Source organism: Notolepis coatsorum, assembly GCF_963971535.1.
Source record: "Notolepis coatsorum genome assembly, chromosome: 18".
NCBI classification, from domain to species: Eukaryota; Metazoa; Chordata; class Actinopteri; order Aulopiformes; family Paralepididae; genus Notolepis; species Notolepis coatsorum.
This window is the reverse complement of record NC_140182.1, coordinates 96,717,588-96,730,141: the sequence shown is the minus strand read 5'-3', so window position 1 is coordinate 96,730,141 and position 12,554 is coordinate 96,717,588. Positions and strand designations below refer to the sequence as shown.

General features: G+C 42.6%; 1 protein-coding gene across 1 annotated transcript in view; it reads right to left on the bottom strand.

Annotated features, from left to right (window-relative positions):
• Positions 1-9,152, bottom strand: part of nat10 (N-acetyltransferase 10) — a gene marked incomplete at its 3' end in the record, with an annotated part of 39,019 nt that extends 29,867 nt beyond the window's left edge. The window contains exons 1-5 of the mRNA XM_084335457.1: positions 9,034-9,152; positions 8,719-8,845; positions 8,540-8,631; positions 8,256-8,427; positions 1,923-2,045 (exon numbers count right to left, since the gene is read on the bottom strand). Of these exons, the coding sequence (XP_084191583.1) occupies positions 1,923-2,045; positions 8,256-8,427; positions 8,540-8,631; positions 8,719-8,832 (501 nt within the window). The 5' untranslated portion in view covers positions 8,833-8,845; positions 9,034-9,152. The remainder of the gene's footprint in view (positions 1-1,922; positions 2,046-8,255; positions 8,428-8,539; positions 8,632-8,718; positions 8,846-9,033) is intronic.
• Between the last annotated feature and the right edge of the window lie 3,402 nt (positions 9,153-12,554).

The window sequence follows — 12,554 nt, the reverse complement described above, 5'->3', positions numbered from 1 at the left end:
TGATTGCCTAAGGCTAAATTCATTATCAACCATAGGTTGCCGGCTCTATTTGTCTATGGAGAAATTCCCCTTCTTTGCAGGGCTATAACTTTTTAAATTCTATTGCTACATTGCCATTATTAGGGCCCATTCAAAGTCCTATATGTATTGTTCATTGTGTAGCAACGTTAAACTTTTTCATTCACATATTCATAGTAAAGTATGGTCTAATGTATAAGTATGTTTTCATCTCTTTCTGCAGCTTTCTCCAGAACGTGATCTATAGCCCCAAATGCATTATATTGATGATGAAATACAGTTTGATGGCTATCGGGGCGATATAAATAATTTCAATTGGACGTACTTCTAGAATGATCTACGTATGATCTGATGATGAGCGGATGGGCGGGGGATCGTTTATAATTCCGTGGGCAGCGTTATATCATTCATCTAGTGTGGGTCATATGTTCATCATAACAGTTTATATGGAACACGATCAAAATTAACGCTGAATCTTACCGTATCTTCCTCGCGCCGTTGGACGATCAGCGTGGTGTAGACCGTTTTCGATTATGGGATGTTTATCCTGATGAACCATTTCCAGCTTGTATAATAGTATATAGGTCCAAATCATGTTGTTTATAGAGTTATTTTGCAACGGATCGCTATGTATTGTGACGAGCTAGAATGCCGGGACAAATACCGAGTGCCCGGAAGTAATATAGGTGAATAGCACATCGTCCATGTAACAACCTGTTAGGCGATTGCGCCGATCGGCCACCAGATGGCGCTCTTGAACCGCTAGAGGGTTCAGTGGGGCTTGTTGGTGGGTCTCAGGCCAGCGGATGGGAAATATGAATCAGATCACAGATTTTTGAAATATTGATATCAAAGACGAGTTACGGCGTCCTCGGCACCTTGAGCATGGACACCTAAAAGCGTCCTCTGGCACCCAAAGTGTTAATACTCTTATCAACATGAGAGTCAACAAATGCTTGCTTTATGCAGCCATTTAACACAAAAGGATGACCCGGTCCCTCATGCATTGCAAATTTGCATCAAATTCAAAACAGAGTGATGCACAAAATAACTTAAAAAGAAAATAATAATTTTAAACAATGAATAAAGTGCATGAAATAATAGGGGAAAGAAAACGTTAGGAACTTGTTACATTAACCCACACAAGGGCTGAGAACTCTCCCAGCTCTCTTTCTCTTGCCCCTTCCTCATCTCTCTCACCCCCCCTCTCTATCTCTCTCACACACACACACACACACTTTGAGTCAGAAACAAACATAGTATCAATGAGAGTATCAATAATACACCCGAGTGAAGTCGAATACAAAAGAAAATGTATCTGGTATTAATAGAATCGGGCGATAACGCGTTAATACCGCGTTAACTTTGACAGCCTTAATATATATATATATACTGTATATCATTACGTTTCTTCATATTGCAGTGTTTAGTAGTAGTATTATTCAGTCATCTCACACAATACAATATATATACACCATCAATATTTGATTTTACAGTGACTGAAAAGGTACAGACTGAAGCGTAATGCTTATATATGCCTGTCCTATATTCTTAACAAGACTCCAAAACAGTATTCTAAAAGAAAATAGCAAAAGAAAAACAGTATTATTCACCCTTGTAGTTTTCAAAAATAACTTTACAAACCATTTTCTTAAAAACCAAAAGCGAATTACTCATTCTTAACTGTATATCAGTATTGTTCCACACGTTAACCCCAATAATAGAAATACACCTCCTTTTAATCCATGGTAATACATTAAATCGTAACCCTGTATCATGGGCTGTAAAACCCATGTATCGCATTGCCAGATTCTTGCAAACACTCAGCCCTATATATTACTAGTATTATTAAACTACTATTACCCAAAATGAATGACAACACAGATGTAATAGTGTAGGTTTACCATAGTCATTGTGTAAAGCTGCTTGAGGGACTTCATTGTCCTGAGCAGAATGACCACTATACCACCTCCTTCCACAGTCTCAACAGTTCTGGCCAGCAGGTTGGGAGTGAACGCTTCAAAATCCTGTGTGATCATGAGAAACATTGATTGAAAATTGTATTAACAGATTGCAGAATTGGTACAATACAGTACAGCTCAATACACACAATTGTTAAGGGGATGCAGACCTGTTAAGGGGATGCAGACCAGAGAAAGACTTTCGTCTTGTTTACATCAGGGTCCCCCATTTTCAATTCATCATAACATATATGACATACAGATACAGTACTGCTACATCTATACATTTATGACATACCAGATTTACAAATACAGTACCGTTTGTGATACAAAAGAGTAAATAAAAATAAGAGAGTACCATATATTTGACGAAGAAACTGTACATTGTAGGAGGTAGGGTGGGGGATGGGTAGGTGGGGGGGGGGCTGTACATTTGAGGTGGTTGGGTAACTGTACATTGGATTATCGACAAAACCTTACTAGGTCCAAGAAGAGGGTCTCATGTATTACTGGGTTAGGACATTTACTGTACATTGGAGAGGGGGTTGGGTTAGGGCAGTGCTTCTCAAACTTTTTCTGTCAGGCCCCCCTTTCGGCATTCGGTTTTCAGCCAACTGTTTCCTATTTTCGGTATCGGTTTCGGCCAAGAATTTCCCATTCGGTGCATCCCTACAAAATAGTCATGAAATGGGCCATGTTTAAATTTATTGAAATAACACCAATATCGTGACCTTTCAAATTGGCCCTATATTTTGTTTTCAGAGCTGTCATGGATGAAAAGCCAGCTTCACACAGATACTGTATGTGGTGCTGAATGGTATCAACACCTTAACTGCTGCATAATGAGATACTTGGTGGGCCATGAGATGAGATACTTGGTACTCAGCACCACACTCTGAAACTAGCTCTCTAGGTGGTATCAGATGAGATTTCAAAGAGTTCTTCCAAGAGTTTGGATGGAGGTGTGTCAGGAAGCTTTGTCTCAATGTTGTCTGTAAAGGTTTTTTTTATCCAGAGTAACTTGGTGATCCTTTACTGTGTTTTATTAAATAATGATTTTCAGATTTTGAGAAATGGTATTTTCATGGAGAACAGTGCAGCTGCAACAGATAGCACTTTAGTGATAATTTTCTGTAATCCAAAAAAAAAAATAAAAAAAAAAAAACGTTTTTTTAAATAAATCTCAAGCCCCCCCCCTATCATGCCTCTGCGCCCCCCACTTTGAGAAACACTGGGTTAGGGTATTTACAGGGGCCAGTTTTGAACTGCAGTCTCCCGTAGGTGCTCCTTGAGTGGTTTTAAAAGTGGGTAGTGATTCACATTCCTTTACAGCTGTGGGTAGGGCGTTCCACATTGATGTGGCATAATTGCGAAAAGTGTTTAGTCCCTCGTTTGAGCCGAATCTGGGTTGCACATGATTTGTAGAACTCCCTCTGGTGTTGTGGTCGTGGTATTCACTGACCTTTGGGAAGTATTTTGACATGTACATGGGTACCTTAGTCGTGTAGTGTATCTTGTAGACCAGGCCCATTGCAAGTTGCTGTACTCTGTCGTCTACTCTAAGCCATCCTAGGTTGTCAAAGTGGGCAAGGGTGAGGTGGGTTCTAGGAGTAAGGTCAAGCAGTAGTCTGACCAGTTTGTTTTGTGATGTTTGTAATTTTGTTTTTAGCGCCTTTGAGGTGCTTTGGTACCATGAGGTGCAAGCATAGTCATAGTACCCTTGCTCCTGCCAGAGTCTTCAGGGTACTCTTGTTTACCAGAGAGGAGATCCGGTACAAGAATCTAGTTCGTCGGTTGACTTTTTTTATTACATTGGATGCCATTTTGTCACAGGAAAGATTTGCCTCTAGGATGGAACCTAGCCGCAGGGAACAAAATAAGTACCAGCCAACCGCCAATGGCTGGTAAAAAATCTGCCTGGCTGGTAGTTTTAAAAATCTACCAGCCAAATGGCTGGTAAGTCAAAAAGTTAAGTTTGTTCCCTGAGAGCAGAGCTACACAGCAGTGCGCCTATTTTGCGAGCCGAAATAAGTCTGTGTTTTTTTCTTCTTCTCACAACGGGTCAAATGCATCTAACATGCATTGCATCGTCGCCATTCCTTTATGCCCACATCGCCCGAAATGAACGTTATGTTAGCGTAAGCTAACAAGCTAATCCTGATCAGCGGCAGAGCCATAGAGAACAGCAGACAGTGTGGACTGGGGAAAGGGAAATGGGGGGGGGGGGGGGGCACTCTCCCTTTCTCTGTGTGTGTGCGTGCGTTTGGAAAGACGATGAAGTCACTAGTCAGGACTCAGGAGAGGAGTATATTGTAGTAGAGCTGCCGCGGTATCGGTATTACCGCGGTAACGCTGTTACATCATGCCCACCGCAGCGTTGGGCTGAATACCGGCATCACTGCTGTTTTTTATTATATTATTATTACGCTCTCGTTGGGCTTGCGGCTCTGCAGATATACCCTACTTCTCTGTCGAGATTCCAAGCGACCCTATTGGGTACCAGAAAAGTCACATGAAACACTGCAGACCACTGATTGGTCAGAAGAGATACGCGTCACATGCTTGGAGCATCTTGCAGTGCTTTTACTTCCTGAATCTCAGCCATCACAACACGGCTAATAGTACGTTAGCTCCCACCGGAGACCGGAGTGGATTACCGACGCCGTCGCTCCTCAGGGAACGAGGCATAATGATTTTATTATAATATGTATGTTATGTATAAAATGTTATAATAAAAGCCCTTCGTTCTATACACTTGTCTGATTGAAAACTTTATTAACAGACCGCAGAATGGGTACAACTCGGCACGCTCTGAGCAAAGAAAGGAACTTAGATATTAATTGAGTAACGCTTGCCTTGCTATGGTCCGGTAAATACAAGTTCAAGTTCAAGTTCTTTTAATAGTTGTCATACAGAAGTACAGAATACTTTCATACAAAATGCTTCTTACTGTTACGCTCCAGAGACTGTGCTAGACAAGATAGTATCAAATAACATAATAACATAATATAGCATGAATTTAGAAGAAAATGAGGTCACAGTTGTTCGGTATAGACATATGTACAATGTTCTGAGTTACCATATAATATACAATACACAACTATGCAGTGTACTAATGTACAGTACTATCTAGTGCAAAGCAGAAATGGGATGAGGTACAATTTTAGGTACAATTTACAGTAAGGTGTACGAGTTGTAGTGCAATCCTTCATCCATAAATATAAAGTGTGGGGAGTGGGTGCTACAGTGTGTTTGTTTAAAGTGGGTGTGTGCTATAAAGTGTGTGTAGTGGGTGCTACAGTGTGTTTGTTTAAAGTGAGTGTGTGCGTGTGGATGTGTGTGCTATGTGTGTTTGGTGGTTGTTGTTGTGTAGTGTTCATTCATTGTTCGTTTAGCAGCCTGATGGCCTGGGGATAGAAGCTACTTCTGAGTCTTTCTGTGCTCGCCTTGAGACTCCTGTATCGCTTGCCTGACGGCAGCAGTTCAAAGAGGCAGTTGTTCGGGTGGCTCGAGTCCTTAATAATTCTCTTAGCCTTCCCCTTGCAACGCTTGTAGTAAATGTTCTGGAGGGTGGGGAGCCCCCCTCCAATTGTGCGTTCGGCTGAACGTGTCACTCTTTGTAGTCTGCTTTGGTCTTTTGCAGTGCTATTCCCAAACCAGGAGGTGATGTTGCCGGTCAAGATGCTCTCTATTGTACATGAGTAGAAGTTCTTAAGGATCTTCTGGCTGACTTGGAACTTCCTTAGGCGCCTGAGGAAGTAGAGGCGTTGTCGTGCCTTCTTCACCACACTGTTAATGTGTATGGTCCATTTCAAGTCCTCGGATATGTGGGCTCCGAGGTACTTGAAGCTGTTGACTCTCTCAACCGAATACTCTCTCTCTCAAATACGAACGTGTAACTATACTAACGTTAATGCCACAAATCGAATGCCTTTGTAATCATAAGTAGTAACGTTATAATAATAAGAAGAAGAAAGGGTCGGGGGGGTAACCGGCGGGCGCGCCGCTACCACCCCTGCTCGCGACACCGAGGGGAGACTTCGAATCCGTGTTTCACTTTTAATAACGAATGCGTGCATGCCGAATCCCAAACAATATTCATGCTGCAAAGTCATCCTCTAAAGATGGACATTTAGACTAGAGGCAGGCTATATGCTATAAAGAGTAGACTACAAAAAAAATGCATTCAGGGGTGCTCCAGTAGCACACCATGTTACCGCGCTCGCGCGGGACTCCGTGCTGCGTCACGGATCTGGTTGACTCCGAGTTCGATTCCCGGACCCGCCGTCATTTGCCGAATGTCTCCCCCTGCTCTCTCTCCCGTTTCACCCTGCAACTGTCGGTCATGCTTGACCAGGAAAGCGATAAACGCTAAAAAATAAAGTTAAAAAAAAAAAAAAAAATGCATTCAAACTTTTCTTTTTTTTGTGTGTGTGTGTGCGGTAATAACCGCGGCGGTAGGAAATATTTTGCAAATGTGTGCGGTAAGGAAAACATCAATACCGCGGCAGCTCTATATTGTAGTAAACTGAGGATTACTGAGGATGCACAGATAATGTTGATATTCAAATATAAAAAGGTTTCGAGAGGAGTGGAAGTTTGAAGACAGACTAGACTACAATATGATGCGGGGGTGGTGAGTTGAAACAGTGTGTGTGTCCCCGACCCCACTTCTATGTTTCAATAAATTATTTGCATTTAAAACTATTAACGCTGACTCATTCCTTCAGTCCACTCAAAATTATGCTAATATTCCTTATGTTGTTTATGATATTAATTGAAAATAGCATATGAGAGTTAGGGCTGGGCGATATAACGATAACGATAAATATCGCGATATATTTTAATAATCGATATCGAATATCGAAATAAAAAAACAAATCGAAAAATCGTCTTTTTTTTTTAAGTTTTTTTTTTTTTTTACCTGCAACAGGGCAGTTTTAAAACCAGAGACAGTGGACAGACTTGTCTTTCTTGCCCGCAACTTAAAGTAATGGCTTTGCTTGTCCAAATGACAATACTGACCAAATTCAGATTTCTTTTTCTCTTGTCCATTTATTTTGTTTGCTTTCTAATTTAAAATACATTTTGAAACCGTCTGTACACAGTAGACTATGTGTGCTAGCAGAGCTAGACTCCAGTCACGAGTCACGGTGCACATGTGCGGTGGTTTGTCCACCAAAAAAGCGCCAAAAGATTGAAAATAAACTAGCAGAGCCAGAACTGTTCAACTCCTCTGGAGCCACAGCCAGCAGAGAAGCCGGTTTACTTTAGCTTTTAAACCAGCTGCAGTGCAGCCTGAGAACTGGAGTGTGAGGGGATGTAACACTAAAGATGGCGGCAATGACAAAGAATTGCTGCAAAATAAACATAAATCTGTTGTTAAAAAAAAAAAAAAAAAAAAAAAAAATTTTATACTTATAACAATTCGATAATTATCGATATCGAGAAATAAAATAAAATTATCATATCGTTATCGCGATATGATTTTTTTCCATATCGCCCAGCCCTAATGAGAGTATTATATAGTAATAATAACACATGGCGATATACTAAAAAGCTATTTAAAATTTTTGGCTGGTAAAAAATCTGCCTGGCTGGTAGTTTTTAAAATCTACCAGCCAAATGGCTGGTAAGTCAAAAAGTTAATTTTGTTCCCTGAACCTAGGTATGTAATTCCATCTTTCCTTGTGACATTATTGTCACCCACTGTAACTGAGAAGCCGTCGGCCTTGCCGAGTTTGTTATATGAACCGAAGAGAATGGACTCTGTTTTACCCAGGTGTAATGATAGTTTGTTGTCAGCGAGCCAGGTGCAGATTTTGCCAAGTTCCGAGCTGAGGGTTTTTTCAACCTCTAACTTGTTCTTGTCAGAGACCAGCAGGGCTGAGTCATCCGCAAACAGGAACAAGTTGCAGTCACAAGCTGACGACATGTCATTTGCATAAAAAGGAACAGTAGCTGTCCTAGTATGCTTCCTTGTGGAACACCACAGCTCACTGTGAGGGGGGGGGATAGGGTACCGTTTACCTCCACCATCTGTTCCCTCCCCTCAAGGGAGTATTGCATCCAGCTCACTGATAGACTATCAAAACCAATTGCTTTTAGCTTGTCAATCAGAATGGAGTGATTGACAGTGTTGAAGGCCTTTTGTAGGTCCAGCATGACCATGCCGCAGTATTTACATTAGCAAACAAATATCAGTCAAAGAAATATAAGTAACGCAATGATTTTTCTCCTATCCGTAATAGATGGCCGAGTAGGTGCTGGTCTCACCTGTAGGACACACATGCCGTAGGTGTTTCCCAGGATCTTATGCGTCTCATTGTAGTAACAGTAGCGGATGTTGGTTGCAGCGACAAAGAGCTCAAAGGGGTCGTCTTCTTTCAGGTTCAACGTGCCGGTTTGGATCTTTTTCTGCAGCTTTTTCATGCGCTTCTTTCGATTGCTGTGCACACAACGTCAGACAGAGTTAACAATATCATAACACCAAGTCCCAATACCTCTCTCACCACCAATGATTAGTAGCAACAGAATCATTGCAAGGAGTTTATATTTACCTGCTAAATCCAAGCTCTTTCTTGTAGCACCAGAGTACAGAAGGCCGTGCTTTAACTGTGGCTTTAGACAGCATGTGGTGCAAGATGACAACCTGGGGGGGGGGGGGGGTTAGAGTTACAACTCCTGGCATTATGACAGAGACACAGTATTTGGGGGAAAGGGGATGGTAGCTTTTTACCTGGTCTTTCCCGCGATCTCCCACCACAACGAACATGGTGCGATGATGCAGAGCCACCCCATTCTCTATCTGAACACGGATCCGATTATCTATCTTCTTGCGAAATGTTGCCATCGTGTCTAGTAGTCTTAAGAGAAAAGTAACATCAGTAGCAGATCAGTAACACTGCTGAGGTGGAGTAAGAACCAACAAGTATATTGTCGAGCTCAAACGTGAAGAGTAACTGTTGTTAGAGCACAGCTAACGTGAACAAATGAGCCAAGATAAACACTTGAAATTACCCCTACCAAATGTACGCTTGTGAATTGTATTTACCTCACGCTCTTGAAAAGTTTACTGATATTTAATCCTCGTAAAAATACAGACTTATCGTTCAATCGAGATGTGAAAGATTCACATGCCAGCCATCATAACACTCACGTGGGGACACCGGCAGACGAAGGACCCCGAAGTGACGTCGAAATTATGCGACGTAAACAAGGGCAGACTCAGTTTAATCCTGAATTAAATTGGTCTCTGGCGCCTACGATACACGAAACCACTAATACTAACCTGCACAGAATATAGAATTTACTGTAGTTTAGTGAATTTGTTTCCCCCTAGATTTCTTTAATTTATTTGTATTTTATATTGACGATTTAGCTAGCCTGTGCTTAAAAAGAGTTGTTTTCAACCAGGGGTCCAGGGTGCCTGATTACTTTTACCAACGGATTTCCAGTTCCGCGTTCGCGTTCTGCGATCTGATTGGCCACTGACGTTTCTTAGTCGCGCCAATCATGTGACGCCTGTTTCTATCACCGGTTTGCGTGATTGAAAACTTTATTAACAGATTGCAGAATGGGTACAGTACAGCTCAGGTTGGGTAGGAGTGGGGGGAGGTTGGGTAGGAGGGGTGGGTGGGGGACACTGTACAACTGTACAAGCAAAACTACATTGGAATATTGACAAGACCATACTTGGTAATTTTTACTGTACATTGGAGGGGGTTGTGTTAGGACATTTACAGGGGCCAGTTTCGAATTGCAGTCTCCCGTAGGTGTTTTTTTAGAGTGTTTTTGAAAGTGGGTAGTGATTCACATTCCTTTACAGCTTTGGGTAGGGCGTTCCACATTGATGTGGCATAATTGCGAAACGTGTTTAGTCCCTTGTTTGAGCCGAATCTGGGTTTAACATGATTTGTGGAGCTCCCTCTGGTGTTGTGATCGTGGTATTCACTGACCTTTGGGAAGTATTTTGACATGTACATGGGTACCTTGGTCGTGTAGTGTATTTAAGCATTACATCACACGCAGGAGTGGTTTGTGACCAATAAACCATGCCTAGGGGTGGTTGTTAGGCCCGAGGCGCAGCCGAGGGTCGTTAGACCCCCCTAGGCATGGTTTATTGGTCACAAATCACGACTGCACGTGGTGTAAAGCTTTTATACAACTGCCAGATTCATCCAACCTTATTTCTATACAATAAACACACATTAATCGAAGATTTATTGAAAAAACCATCCGCCAGAAAAAGTAGTTCCCACAACTCCATGTGGAAGCAGCTTGAAGTGCATCCAACCAAACTAACACATCCAACTGTGTATTATTGGAATGATTGAGAGAAGTTGCCTCATGTGGAAGCAGCTTGAAGTGCATCCAACCAACTAACACATCCAACTGTGTATTATTGGAATGATTGATTGAAAATTTATTAAAACGTTTTCTTTGCCCTATAGGAAAAAAACGTTTTCTTCGCCCTATTTTTTTATTTATTTCTTTTAGCCTAAACTTAACCAGTTGGAAACCAGGGGTACAGTAATAAAATTAGCAATCAACCAATCAATCAATTCAATAGACCATGCTCACTTAAAACAGCGCTGCTTCTCTCTCAGTCTGACTCCCCCGCTGTTGCAGACAGGAGTGTGTGTGTGTGTGTGTGCGTGTGTGTGTGTGTGTGTGTGTGTGTGTGTGTGTCACAGTGTGTGTGTGCGTGTGTGTGCGTATGTGTGTGTGTGTGTGTGTGTGTGTGTGTGTGTATGTGTGTGTTTGTGGGTACGCCAGCGTCGGACAGTGTGAGAGAGAACGCTGCAGTCGGAAAGTAGGAAGGAAGAAATTTAAATCAATCAATTAATCTATCAATCAATCCGCGATTTTTCTTTTGTTCTAGATTGAGTCAAGACCCATCAATTACATCATCCAACATTGTTTAAAATACTAACACATTCCCCTTGACAGAATCGCTTCATATTTAGTCGTTATGGTGCTTTCAACATAACCATTTGTTGTTCGCGATCCTGTTTTCTCCCGGAGTGAGCCGGGGAGGGTTATGTGATTTGGTTGTGGGCGGGTCCTGAGCCCAGGACCGTGGATTGTTGTCAATAAAGACGTGTGAATGGCCAATCAGAATCGAGAAATGTGCATGCCGTTGTATAACTTGTAGACCAGGCCCATTGCAAGTTGCTGTACTCTGTCGTCTACTCTAAGCCATCCTAGGTTGTCAAAGTGGGCAGGGGTGAGGTGGGTTCTAGGAGTAAGGTCAAGTAGTAGTCTGACCAGTTTGTTTTGAGATGTTTGTAATTTTGTTTTAAGCACTCTTTCGAAGTTGGTTAAGGTTAGAGTTTGTCTTAGAGCATGGCGATAGAACACCAGCCCTGATTCCAAACTCTAACCTTAACCAACTTCGAAAGAGTCGCCTAAGCTTAACCAGTGATAAACTAGGCGTTAGGTAGTTTGCAGGCTGTTTGAGGCGGAAATGGGCGCGTCATGCGATTGGGCGCACATGTCACATGACCAGAAACGTCAGTGGCCAATCAGATCGCACCAGAAACGTCAGTGGCCAATCAGATTGCAGAACGCGGAACTGGAAATCCGTTGGTAAAAAACTAGACGCGTCCAGGGTCCTTGAGAACGTTCCATGGTTCCCCAGAAAACGAGTGGAGAAAACAGGGGATTCCTGGAGAACCCATTTCTGGGCGGGGCTTGAGGTTTGCTAAGCACTAGTGTGCATGTGGATGAGGGGTGGGGGGGTGCTCTCTCTCGCGCTCTCTCTACGTTCAATGATTAAACTAGTATCCACACTTTGCGGATGAGGGGGGGGGGGCTCTCATTACTCAACAACCAACTAGGCTGCAGCAAAAAACTAAAAACCAGATTTACAAACATAAAGACAGAAAACACTCATCACAGACAAACTGGATGTGGCCAAATACTACTACTAATAATGGGGTGGGGGGGGGGACTGTACATTGGAGGTGGTTGGGTGGGTGGGGGAAACTGTACAACTGTACAAGAAAAACTGTACATTGGAATATCGACACAACCTTACTTGGTCCCAAGAAGAGGGTCTTGTGTATTATTGGGTTAGGACATTTACTGTACATTTACAGGGTCCAGTTTCGAATTGCAGTCTTAGAGTAGACGACAGAGTACAGCAACTTGCAATGGGCCTGCCTGGTCTACAAGATATACTACACCACACAGGTACCCATGTACAACATCCCACTCCACTGACACATGCCTTCTCTATTTGAACGACCACATCAAACAAGAGGTGGACGCGGGCAAATACTGCGGCATGGTCATGCTGGACCTCCAAAAGGCCTTCGACACTGTCAATCACTCCATTCTGATTGACAAGCTAAAAGCAATTGGTTTTGATAGTCTATCAATCCTACCTGGAGGGGAGAGAACAGATGGTGGAGGTAAACGGTACCCTACCCCCCCCTCCCAGTGAGCTGTGGTGTTCCACAAGGAAGCATACTAGGACCGCTACTGTTCCTAAGTTATGCAAATGACATGTCGTCAGCTTGTGACTGCAACTTGTTCTTGTTCGCAGATGACTCAGCCCTGCTGGTCTCT